The sequence below is a fragment of the Hesperophylax consimilis genome, chromosome 30 (assembly GCF_061612785.1).
Source record: "Hesperophylax consimilis isolate HC1 chromosome 30, BYU_Hcon_1.0, whole genome shotgun sequence".
Taxonomy (NCBI): Eukaryota; Metazoa; Arthropoda; class Insecta; order Trichoptera; family Limnephilidae; genus Hesperophylax; species Hesperophylax consimilis.
Genome location: NC_142865.1, coordinates 16,021,475 through 16,034,091, shown reverse-complemented (window position 1 = coordinate 16,034,091; position 12,617 = coordinate 16,021,475). Strand labels below are relative to the sequence as shown.

Here is a 12,617-nt window from a genome sequence, read left to right as displayed (position 1 = left end):
CACTCTTACCTTTCGAAAAACTCAACGAAAAAGTTTCATAAAGGATTTGACTTGAAGACGAAACATTACTTTATCATAATGTACCAAATTCACAGCGCGTAAATATCTACATATTTGATATTATTATTTGTGCCATCTGGCGTCAAAAATATTAATAATTACACATTATTCCAATGGAAGTTTCCTACTTACCATAGGTCGAAAGTATGCTTTATGTACACGAAACACCTCTCTGTGAAAAGCATTGTTTGAGACCACGACGGGAAATTATATATAACGCATACATTGAGGACTGTCTTCAAACTATCGTCTGTACAGAATAAAAAGTGGGTGTGTCAAGCCTACGCAAGACAGAAGTGAAACTTCTAGTATTCCTCTCTCTCTATTTTCAAATTTAATTTATTCCTCTCTCTCTATTTTCAAATTAACCGTATGAACCACAATCAATTACGTATTTCACTCGTATTACACTCACGACGCAGTATACTAACCAAGCAGCTGATGCTTGGCGTGGCGCAGTTCGCTGGTGTCTGAGAGAGAGGAAAGAAGAGAAGAGAGAGAACGTTCGTGAGCGGCTCCCCCACCTCAACAAGCGCATATGGTGAGAGAGGGACAGTGAACGGTGAGCGGTGGTGGGGGTACCCGCATTTTCGTGTCGATCCTGACTCGGTTTTACTCCGTCCCAGAAAATCCATTACGCGCCTAAAGAAGTTTCACTTCAAAAATATGTCTTCAAAGTATGCTCTAGATGTATGTATCGATATATATATTAAACGGTACATCATAGACGTATATAGCTGTGAGGGGGTAGTTTTTAAGGGTTGATTAAACAAAATGGCATTAAAAAAAAAGTGTATATAATGTGGCTCAAAGTATGCTTTATACAAATATATATATATATATATATATAAACCTTCCGGAAAAAATTCTCTAAATGATAGTTAAAACCCTATCTAAATCCGTTGCGTATTTTAGAAGAACTAAGCGCACACACAGACAGACGAGGATAGCAACTTTCTTTTATACTATTGAGAGACAATAGAGTGTGTGAAGATCAGTTATTTTGCTTTATGGAAAATATAATCAAACCCATTAATATTTCTGAATTTCTTTATTATATAATTTTTTTTCAAACATTAGAGAGGTTAATACGATGTCAAGTGACTTTATTTTTATTATAGTTATATATAAACATGGATATTTTTCCATCTCCAGAACAAATTTAACATCCAAATCATGCTTGGACAATTTCTGTCAAACGAGTAGCAGATGCGTAAGCAAATAGCTTAGCGTACCACCAGATGCGTAAGCAAATAGCTTAGCGTACCACCAGATGCGTAAGCAAATAGCTTAGCGTACCACCAGATCTTTTAGAATCCAATTCTATATTTGAAATGTGCATTCATTTGGCTTACTTTTTGAGATATGAAATTTAAACCTAAGTTATTTAGTAAATCAATTTAATGTTATGTTAGTATGTAGTACGCCCTCGAGGAAGGCGATCACAATGTGGTCAAGAGGACGGTAGAATCGAGCCACTTGAATAGGTGTCCTGAGTTGCATATCTCTCGAGGACAGGACGACCGGTAAGTATTCCTGTTTCTCCGCTGACAGCTGCGGTATCTCTCCACTCTTGGCACAATCAAACATCTCCTGGGCCAACTCCAGTACAGAAGTGACGGCATTACTGCCTGAACATTGGAGAGCCGTGTGCCCGTTGCTCCTATCCGGGCTGTTGTAAATGGCGCCGTGCTCTAGCAAATATTTCACAACATCAAGGAACCCATTCTTGGCAGCGACGTGCAAAGCAGAGGAACCGCTCACAACAGTTTTAGCGTTGATGAAATCATCGTAAGCTCTAGCTTTAATCGTCTTCACAGTCCGCAATAAGGCTTCAACGCTCTCCACACAACCACGGAGGGCGGCAGTGTGCAATGCCGTGTTCCCTTTGACGGAAGCGGCGGTAGCATCAGCTCCACTCTTCAACAGTAACTTAACAATATCTGCGTGTCCTCTACTTGCAGCGAAATGCAACGGTGTTCTTCCATCTGCGTCGGCCGTATTCACATCTGATCCATGGCGAATCAAACTCTCCACCAAGGTAATGTCACCTTCGCTAGCGGCCTCAATTATATCCATTTCACAACTATTTTGAAGGCTGTAAATATCAATTTCTGAAAACATTCCATTTGTTATAGATTCTCTATACTGTTTAAGGATTGCATCAAACGCTAAAATATTTGGGAGACTGATTTGGGGATCCCGATGTTCTAGTCCTTCTCTGTAAAATTTGAGCGCGTCTAATAGCCTGTCTTGAGAGAGATACACATCCACAATATTAGTGCATGTGACAAGAGTATAACCATGGTAGGGGCCTAAGACATTTTTCTGAATAGCATAGACTTCCTGGAAGACCTCAAGGGCCTCCATATCTTTACCTTGTCCCCTAAGAACACGTGCAAAGTCACCCTGAAGACTGAGAGTTTTACTATCATTCAAACTGTAAATGCTTTTACTCTCCTCGTAAACCTGCTTGATAATGCTTGCAGCTTCCTCAAGCTTCCCTTGTTGCATGAACACATGGGCAATGTTAGTACGCACAATCAAAGTTAAATCAGAATTAGAAACAATCAACCCGGATTTTTTTGACTTCTCAAGAACTTCATAATTCAGTTTTAAAGCTATGTCAAATTTTTTTAATTTTTCGAGACATTGTGCTGCACGTATCTCGGTTTGTATTCGATATATGTGGTCCTCGCTCAGAACTTCCTTTTGTCTGGCAATAACTTCCTGAAATACTTCCCATGCCTCCTGGCTCCGTTTTAGCCACATTAGCGCCGCACCAATCTGAGTTCTTGTCCAAAGCGAATCTGGGTAATTTGGCCCGAGGGTAATTTTTTTTTTGCTAAAAGTTTCTTCAAAAATTGACAAAGCGTCGAAAACTTTTAATTGATTGAAGAATATTAAACCTTTTTGTTCTATAATAAGAAGGGTGCCAGGGTCATCACTTCCTAACAAATCTATTCTTTCATTATACATTTCCTTCGAAATAAACAAAGCTTCTGTGAAATTTTCAAGTTCCACTAAATCTTTCACCTTTTTCAGATTGAGAGAAAACTGATCTTGCAAAATGTCATATAACTTGTCTACTTTGGGAAAGTTATTTTTAACAGCAACCTCCACAAGAGTGCTTCCTTGTGTATTCCGAGATCTGAGCACGGCTTTAATGAACCCGATATCTCCAATTTTGGTAATGTCTGCGATCAAATTTGTGTCACATTTTTCAGCTTTTTCGAACAAGTACTGCACAAGTCTTAGTAACCAAATAGTATTTTCCTGTGTTGCCATATGAAATGGTGTTTTTCCATTCGTAGACTCAATGTCGTATACTGCACCATTTTGTAACAAAGATACTATGATTCTTGGATGGGAGAATTCAGATGCAAAATGGAGAGGAGTTTTCCCGTCTTTTCCAACAGCATTAGGGTTAGCTCCATTCTTCAGTAGAATATCGCATATCTCCTGAAAGCCTTTCCTAGCGGCCAAATGCAGAAGAGACGTATTATCTGCACCCTTTGCTTCTATGGATTTTCCAATTTTTTTAATTAATTTTTCTGCCTTCGAAACAGCTTTCTTATTTACAGCTTTAAAGAGTTGTCCTACAGACTCTAACAGTTCTCTGACTCCAGCATCGCTAGTCATTTCTAATGGTGTGTTATGTTTATCGTTCATAGCGTTGTACATTGCACCGTTTCTGAGTAAAGCAATGATAAGATCCTTGCGCCCCTTCCCAGCGGCATAGTGAATAGGTCGGTTGCCCGCCATGTCGACTGCATTCACGTCAGCATGTTTTTCTATCAGGTATTGAGCCAGGGATAGGTGTCCACCTAATGAAGCCAAGTGTAAAAGTGTGGCGCCACCATGTCCGAGATCGCCGATGCTCATCCCACGTTCGAGGAAACACTTTACAAGTTCCAAATGCCCTTCATTAGCCGCGATGTGGATCGCTTTTGAATCAGTCGATCTTTTAGCATTTAGATCTGCTCCTCGGTCCAACAAGTATTTCACCACTTCGAGATTCCCCTCTTTAGCTGCCAAATCTAAAAGCGACCAGTCATCACTGCGTCTAGCATTTATTTTAACGTCACAATGTTCAAAAAAGGAATTTAAATTACTCAACTGGTTGGAACGAATTGCCAGCTCTATCGGTGTACAGTTATCATATAGTGTGTCGTGTTTGGCTCCCCAACGAAGTAAAGATTCCACGACATCGGTACTGTCCAGTGTAGCTGCTAAATGCAGCGGTGAACACAATCCATCAGGTGTTAGATTAGGATCAGCTCCATTTTCCAACAAGACATCCACAAACTCTTTGTGATCGCCTTTTACAGCCAGTAATAAGGCAGTAAAGTTATCTGGGCCGATTGAGTCAAACTTGACCCCTTTGTTTATCAGAGCTCGGCCTATGTGCCAATAGCCTGAGACGGCCGCTAACTGCAAGAAAGTTGGTCCTTCAACATCAACATGAATGTTCAGATCTTTGTGCTTAAGTAAGGCTTCCACTACAGATCTATGTCCTGCGGAAATAGCTTCTTTCAGTGCTTTACTTCCTCCTGCGTTAACATCAGCTCCCTTGGCTAGCAATATATCTAATATTTCTTTGTTGTTATTGTGGGCTACGGAACATAATGCAGAACTGTGTTTGTTATTCACTGCATTTATCTCTGCAGCGTTATCTAATAATAGATTAACTATTGCTTTATGGTTTCCTGCCACTGCTAGATGCAAGGCGGAATCTCCGCTCTCATTTACAGCACGGACATCTGCTCGTCCATCAATCAGTGCTTTAACAATGATGCTATGTCCAAGAAAAGATGCTATGTGCAAAGCTGTGTTGCTTTCCACACAAACCTCCTCGACATTAGCTCCCTTCGTCAGTAAGAGTTGAACAGTTTTCTTGCAAGTTTTTTTGGCAGCCAAGTGTAGAGGTGCAAATTTCATTTTGTTCTTGGTATTTACATCAGAGCCGTTTATTATTAAAGACTGTGAAACTGCCGCATGCCCTCCACCAGCACTCAGGTGTAGAGGAGTTGAACCATCATCAGTAACAGAGGAGACATTAGCTCCTGCAGCCAACAGGACGTCTACAGTTTCCCAGTGACCCTGTTCTGCAGCCAGGTGCAATGGTGTCAGTTGCTTTGCAGTTCTTGCATCAACAACAAATCCGCATTCAAGCAATGATGTAACAATATCGTTATGACCCAACGCAGCACTGATGTGTAATGCAGAAAAACCATCTACATTTTTATAGTCCAATTGAGCCCCAGCTTCTAAGAGTAGTTCTACTATATCGCAGTTTCTGCTCACCGCTGCTAACAGTAGGGGAGACAACCCATCATTATTCAGAGCGTTAACATTGGGGTGGTTTTCCAAAATAATCTTAACTATATTTTTGTGGCCATTAATGACGGCCGTATGCAAGGGAGTGTTGCCAGACTTCTTGCAGACTATTTTAACAAAGGCTCCTTCCTTCAAAAGGATGTTCACTAAATCCTCGTGGTTACTAAGTACCGCCAAGTGTAAAGGAGTAAATCCGTTGGTCTCTTGAAAGTTCACGTACGCACCGTGTTTAATCAAATTTATAACAATTTCCCGATGACCATTAGCTGCTGCCGAGTGCAGTGGGCGCATGCCTTGATGACTCTTGGCATTGGAATCAGCATTTTTCTCCAGTAGATACTGCACCAGATCTGCGTGCCCATGCTCAGCAGCGACGTGCAGAGGAGTTATATCAATACCATCATCAACAGTTGCTGCGGTATCAACATCTAAGAGAACTTTGACTGATTCCATAAAATTGTTTGTTACTGCATAAAATAAAGAAGTAAACCATTGACCATCTCTAATGCTGGGATTTGCTCCGAGAGACAATAATGTTATAACAGTTTCCGTGTGACCATTTAGAGCTGCAACATGCAGAGGTGTCTTCCCGGTGTTATCGACTTGGTCAATTAAAACACTCATCTCTTCCACAAGATATTGCACAATGGCATTCCTTCCAAAAGCTGCTGCTATGTGCAAAGGGGTTTGCCCATTCATATCCTTCAAATCTGGGCTTACGTTGTTTTCAATTAACATTTGAACCATTTCAACACTAGTACCCTTAGCAGCGATGTGTAACATAGTAGAATAATCAATTATTCTTCTCGAATGTAAGTCTGCCCCTTCTCGGAGACATGTCTGCAAACCCTCGAGGTTTCCTTCTACCAAAGCTCTACACATCTCTTCCTGTTTGTTTATAATCTCCAAGTTCCGGTCATGTTTCTGTTCCAGTTGCTTAATATTGGACATTAATATCTTGCCCATTTTGCCATTGTTTAAAATGAGTATTTTTTCTGTATCAGGTTCTGTTAGTATCATTATGTTCAAGACCACAGCAGCGAAAGGGTTACTGAATAGAATATTGTCAACCAACGGGTTGCCGTGAGCCAGGTAGTTTCTTAAGACTCTCCCGGTCAACAGAGGCATATCATCGTCGAGATAAAGCCAATTATCAGAGAGACACTCGGTTCTCTCTTCCAACAGAGACATGGTATCCAGCACGAGCGCTTCGACCCTCAGTTTGCTAAGTTTAGTCTTTCGGAATAATAGAATTAGATTTTGAGATGCATGGTGTGATCTGCCGGTTCCTATAGTCTCTCCAAGTTCACATAGGTGTAGGGTTATGTGTTCATCCAAGACTTCATTGGGTGAAATATTTTTAGTATTGACCTTGATGTCTTTATAATGGTGAGATGACAACTGCGTTCTGTATTCATCAATCCAGTTGATAGTGTTTTTTTCATTACCAAACAAAACACGGATTTTAAACAGTAAATAATTTATTTCGGCTGCAATTTCAGGGAGGATTCTCAATGAAACGCTTTCATAAAAACTGTAGTGTAATGTTTGCATTATCTGTAATACTTCCAAATAATCTTCTTCTGGGTAGATTGTGATGTTTACAGGAAAGCAATGATTTCTCCAGTAATTATAGTATTTGGCTTTCGTCCTGCTACATGTTGTACGTTGGAAAAGATTGTTTAGTAAACGAAGATCATAAACGATTTTTAAAAAGTCTTCTCTTAAAATCTTGTTTTTTATTTTGGCTTTGTTCAACTCCTTTATGTCAGACAATGTTTTCTCTTCAAAAGGAGTTTTGTCCATTACGAGTCGACTGATTTCTTCAATGATGTCTCCAATATTCTGGTGCTCCTTCGTGGTAAGATCTTGGTTATTTTCAGAGATAAGAAACTTTGGAATGTGACTCAAATTACGAAGACCTTTTTCCAAGCATTCAATATCATTAAATTCATCGGAAAATAATTGTTTTAAAATATTAATTTTAATCGTATTAACAATGTCACTTATTACTGTGGCAATCTTTTTTATATCGTTTAGAATATTTGGGTATAATTTTGAATCTTCTATCTTTTGGTCGTTGTCTTGGATAAAGTGGACATGTGATATAGAATTGCGTAAGTCTTTAAGAATTTCTCTGGTTGCCTTCGGTGCCATCGACAGTAAAAGGTCACACACAGTCGTGGACAGATTGGGACTGTCTAGGGTGTCCTTCAGGTGTTCTCCCAGCACCTGCAGAGTCCTCTTGATGGTCAGCTGCCCTTCTCTTGTTGCAGGGTCCACCGGCAAGGCTGAATCAATGTAGCTCTTCATGATATCCAGAGAATAGATATCTCGTACGATCTTGTAATCAGTGTATAAATCTTGGAATTGGGGGTATTTGCTGATGATATCTGCAACAACCTTTTCACGGCTCGAACGGACTCTGGAACGAAGCTTGGAGACATCGGAACTTTGAATGAATCCTTCCAAATCACGCAGGGCCTGAGAAAAGTCAGCCAATGTCTTTAGCAGTGGACCCTTTCTTAGTACAGACAGATAAAACAAGTTCATATGTTTGAGCTCGGTTTGAGCGGTTATAAAACACACCAAACAAAACTCAATTTCCTCCCAAGGCACCGCAGAGTATGTAGACTTCAATATTTGTTTAGAAATATGCATATTCTTTGCTATGAACTTGGCAATGTATATAAACCGACTGTCTACTTTCTTGTTGGAGTATTCTGTCGTTAGAGTTGAGATATTTTGCATAATTAATTGAAGCCTCTGTTCTATGAGACCTTTATCTGGAGTAGTAGGGAGTTCATCGCCTTTAGAGTAGAAACGCAACTTCGTCAGCTTAGATTGGACAAACAATTTCATTTCATCCTCTATACGAACATTTTTCAGCAGTAATTCGTCTAGGGATACGGAGAGAAGTTGATCCAATAATTCTGGGCATGCAGAGCTACTGAGGAGTGTGAGGACCGTATCCAGGAGTTCCACATTGCCGGAACGGATTGCGTAATACACCGCATTGTGTCCTTCTGCATCCTTGGAATTCCCGCACTCTCTCATAGGCCCCACTCTACCGTATTGACCTTTGACCAGGCACTTTAATATATCCATTGATGTAGGATTTCTGAAACATAACAAAACATATGATTAGATGCCCGGAATATAGGATCAGCCAATGGGGAAACTAAAAAGAAGAACACTATTTATTATCTATTTAGTTATGTTAAAGGAGTCCGGAGGCAATGGAAAGTCATCTGGAAAACTCAACACAAATGGCGCTAGTGTAGTTGGATATCTGCATGATATGACAGCTACAGGGTTTTCCAATAAGAGGTGTTATTTTGAATAGCCCGCTATTTCGGTAGATCTTACTTTAGAAGCTGTCATTTTTTGACATTTGACAAGTAGAAACTACGCCATTAATAAAAATGGAACGATACACGCTTCAACAACGCATTGAAATGATTAAAATTCACTTGAGTGAATCAAATGCAAATCATCTTGAGTGATGAGGCCCATTTCCACCTCGGTGGCTTCGTCAACAAGCAAAATTGTCGCATCTGGGGCTCGGAAAACCCAAGAGTCATTGTTGAAAAGCCTGTCTATCCTCAACGTGTGACTGTTTGGTGCGGTTTATGGTCCGGCGGAGTCATTGGACCTTACTTTTTCGAAAATGAGGCTGTAGCAACAGTTACGGTGAATGGATCGCTATCGAGAGATGATTAATGATTTTTTATGGCCGGAATTGGATGGTATTGATCTGGACAACGTTTAATTTCAACAAGACGGCGCTACGTGCCACACAAGCAACGAAACCATTAATCTTTTACGAATGAATATCAAAATTACACCTCTTATTGGAAAATCCTGTATATAATTCCGTTTAAAAGATATTTATTTCAAGATTTAAAGGCATTTTTTTTAATGTTTGACCAATACAATGATTGGAGTTTCAAGGAATTATTTAATATTTGATCAATACGATGGTTGGAGTGTCAAGGAGTTATTTAATGTTTGATCAATACGATGGTTGGAGTGTCAAGGAGTTATTTAATTTTTGATCAACCCGATGGTTGGAGTGTCAAGGAGTTATATAATGTTTGATCAATACGATGGTTGGAGTGTAAAGGAGTTATTTAATGTTTGATCAATACGATGGTTGGAGTGTCAAGGAGTTATTTAATGTTTGATCAATACCATGGTTGGAGTGTCAAGGAGTTATATAATGTTTGATCAATACGATGGTTGGAGTGTCAAGGAGTTATTTAATGTTTGATCAATACGATGGTTGGAGTGTCAAGGAGTTATATAATGTTTGATCAATACAATGGTTGGAGTGTCAAGGAGTTATATAATGTTTGATCAATACAATGGTTGGAGTGTCAAGGAGTTATATAATGTTTGATCAATACAATGGTTGGAGTGTCAAGGAGTTATATAATGTTTGATCAATACAATGGTTGGAGTGTCAAGGATTTTATTTTTATTTTTTTTAATTTATTTATTTAACGCTCAGAGGGCTTTTACATGGTTGGTAGTATACATAATTTTAATTTGACAGATACTTTAAAAGTTACAAAAAAAATAAAATATTACATTTGATAAAAGCTATGCAACAAGTCATAAAAACACAAGAAACAAAAACAGAAAATTACAGCTATTTGTAGGTTTACATGATGTGTTTAGGAGTATTGTTGAAATAAATGTTTTAAATGATCCACAAAACTTGCCAAGTTGGTATTGAATATGTCAACATCACCCAAGTAATGATTTCCCATGGTGTGAAGTCGTTGTATCGGAGAGTGGGCAATGTAGTTACGCTTATGTGTGCTGCTGTAGAATATTGTATTTTGTCGTGTTGTTACTGTGGGTGTATGTATGTTTATAAGTTGCAGGAGTTCACAACAGTCGAATTTAGAGTTAAGTATTTTGAATAAGAACGTTAAATCGTTTATTTTACGTCTATCTTCTAATGTATGTATTTTTAGAGTATTTAATAAGAAATTGTATTTTAAGTCTTCGACAGGGATATTTAATTTAAAATTTATAAAACGTAGAAATTTTTTTTGTATTCGCTCAATGTTGTTAATGTGAATTTTGTAAGATGGAGACCAAACTACTGAGTTATATTCAATTAGACTTCTTACTAGATACATATAATAGTTTAATGGCTTGTAAAGATCTCTAAACTTACTAATATTTGACTGTAGTATATGGCAATGATTTATATCAGTTATTTTCTTGTATAGTTTGATGTCATCTGCAAAGAGCAATACCTCGACATCGTTGAAGCAATTGAGTTATTTAATGTTTGATCAATACGATGGTTGGAGTGTTAAGGAGTTATTTAATGTTTGATCAATACGATGGTTGGGGTGTCTAGGAGTTATTATGAAATTAATTGAGAAATATAAGTGTAAAATTAATTGGAAAAAGGTTAGACTTGGTTTGTTTATAACCGCAATCAATAGAATATCAGATTGTTTTCCTATGACCTTATGCATTTTCTAGCGATAGGTCATGACTCATTTTATTAAGAGCGATACCAGCCCAATATTTCCGTACAGCTCAAAGAGTCCACTCAATTGAACAGGGATCGCAGAGCGTGTAATGTGAATACTGTGCTCGCCCGGTACGGCTCATACAACTACAAACAACTCTTAGTACCGGTATGCCGCCTCGTACCATGGGAAAAATAAGATACTAGGTAGTTAGTACGTGTAAGTACATTTCCAAGTCCTGATGTTGGACTGTCAGACTGCGTTCACGCCTGAGTATGTAATAATTGGATAATTTTAATGGCGCAATTTTTCTAATAAAAACGATAGTTGATTTATAGTGTAGACACTGCCAAGCTAACAATAAATAACATGAAACACATAATCGGAAGCTAGAAACGCAAAAATCTATATATAATTAATAATAATTGATCATAATATATACTCTGTTTAAGGAGTTAAACGTCACTAAGTTCATAAAACTGGGAAGACTTCGGTGGCTAGGTCATGTGGAGAGAATGACCGAGCATCAAGAACCAAAGTCCCTGCTGAGCTCAAGACCGATAGGGAGAAGGAGCCTGGGAAGGCCAAGGTTAAGATGGAGCGACAACGTCCTCAAAGATTTGTCTGCCTTGGAGCTTCGAAACTGGAGAGAGCTGGCGCGGGACCGAGATGAGTGGAGGAAGACTCTTGAGGAGGCCAAGCAAGACCCACCAGGGGTTGTTGAGCCAAAAGTGATGATGATGAATTGATCATAAAATTAGCCAACAAACCTCTAATCGGATTCACTCTATGTTGACTGAGCCGCGGACTCATTATCTCCGTCGTTGAATGGATAATAGGACTGACTGGCCATTTTGAAAAAATGCGTGCACTCTGTCTTGGTTGTATTTTCGTTTTCCAATTTTTGCTTCATCAATTTGTACCATTACGCCAATCCCACCCACCTTTTCCTTCGTTTTGTAGCACCAATTAATGCACACTTCCCGACAAAATGATGCCCAGTTCACTGCAGTGTGGCTACTAATGTCATGCTCTTCAATTAAGGCCGTCCTTGGCGCGCTCGCAGAATTGCCCAATACAATACAAATTTGCACTTCAATCGACAATTTCGATTGCGAAAATAATATGCATTTTTGAACTGATGCAGTAAAATTACAACTTGTTATTAATTGTTGCGATTCCGTTGAACCATGATTGTTTGGCACATAAAATTAAGTCGGGATGTCAATGTACATAAATTTCCGCACTTTTCACAGTTTTTTACACTTCTTATAACTTCGTGATTTCGAAGCCATTCTAACAATACGTCCCTCTTTCTAATAACGTCCAAGAATCACGCCAAGCCAACAAGACATGAATCACACAATTTTTTATTATTTTTAGCGACTAAGCCACTAAACTTGCAAAATTATTTAGAACCATAAATAAACCACTCTCTAGATCGATATCTTCGGGCTTTTTGTATGGCCCCATTTTGTCACCCCCTTAACCACAGACGACCACAGATAAAACGATCATTTGGTCCAGACAGGTAAATATATCGTGGACCATAAAGAAATCTCAAGGCCATTTAAAAAAAGTGCAAAAATAGACAATATAACTGCACCCAGCTAACATCGTTCATTCACTAGCCCAAAAAAATTATATTTTAAAAATAAAAATATTGGAATGCAGTTAAAGGAAAATAAAAAAAAAACCCAGAGCTATGCACACATAAAA

General features: G+C 38.7%; 1 protein-coding gene across 1 annotated transcript; it reads right to left on the bottom strand.

The window, feature by feature from the left end:
- Window positions 1-1,149: 1,149 nt before the first annotated feature.
- On the bottom strand, window positions 1,150-12,245 carry LOC149409687 (uncharacterized). Its single transcript, XM_089649493.1, has 2 exons — window positions 11,669-12,245; window positions 1,150-8,521 (listed from the first exon to the last, which is right to left on the bottom strand). The coding sequence occupies exon 2, from the start codon at window positions 8,506-8,508 to the stop codon at window positions 1,456-1,458; it is 7,053 nt and encodes a 2,350-aa protein (XP_089505619.1). The 5' UTR covers window positions 8,509-8,521; window positions 11,669-12,245; the 3' UTR covers window positions 1,150-1,455.
- Window positions 12,246-12,617: the final 372 nt, after the last annotated feature.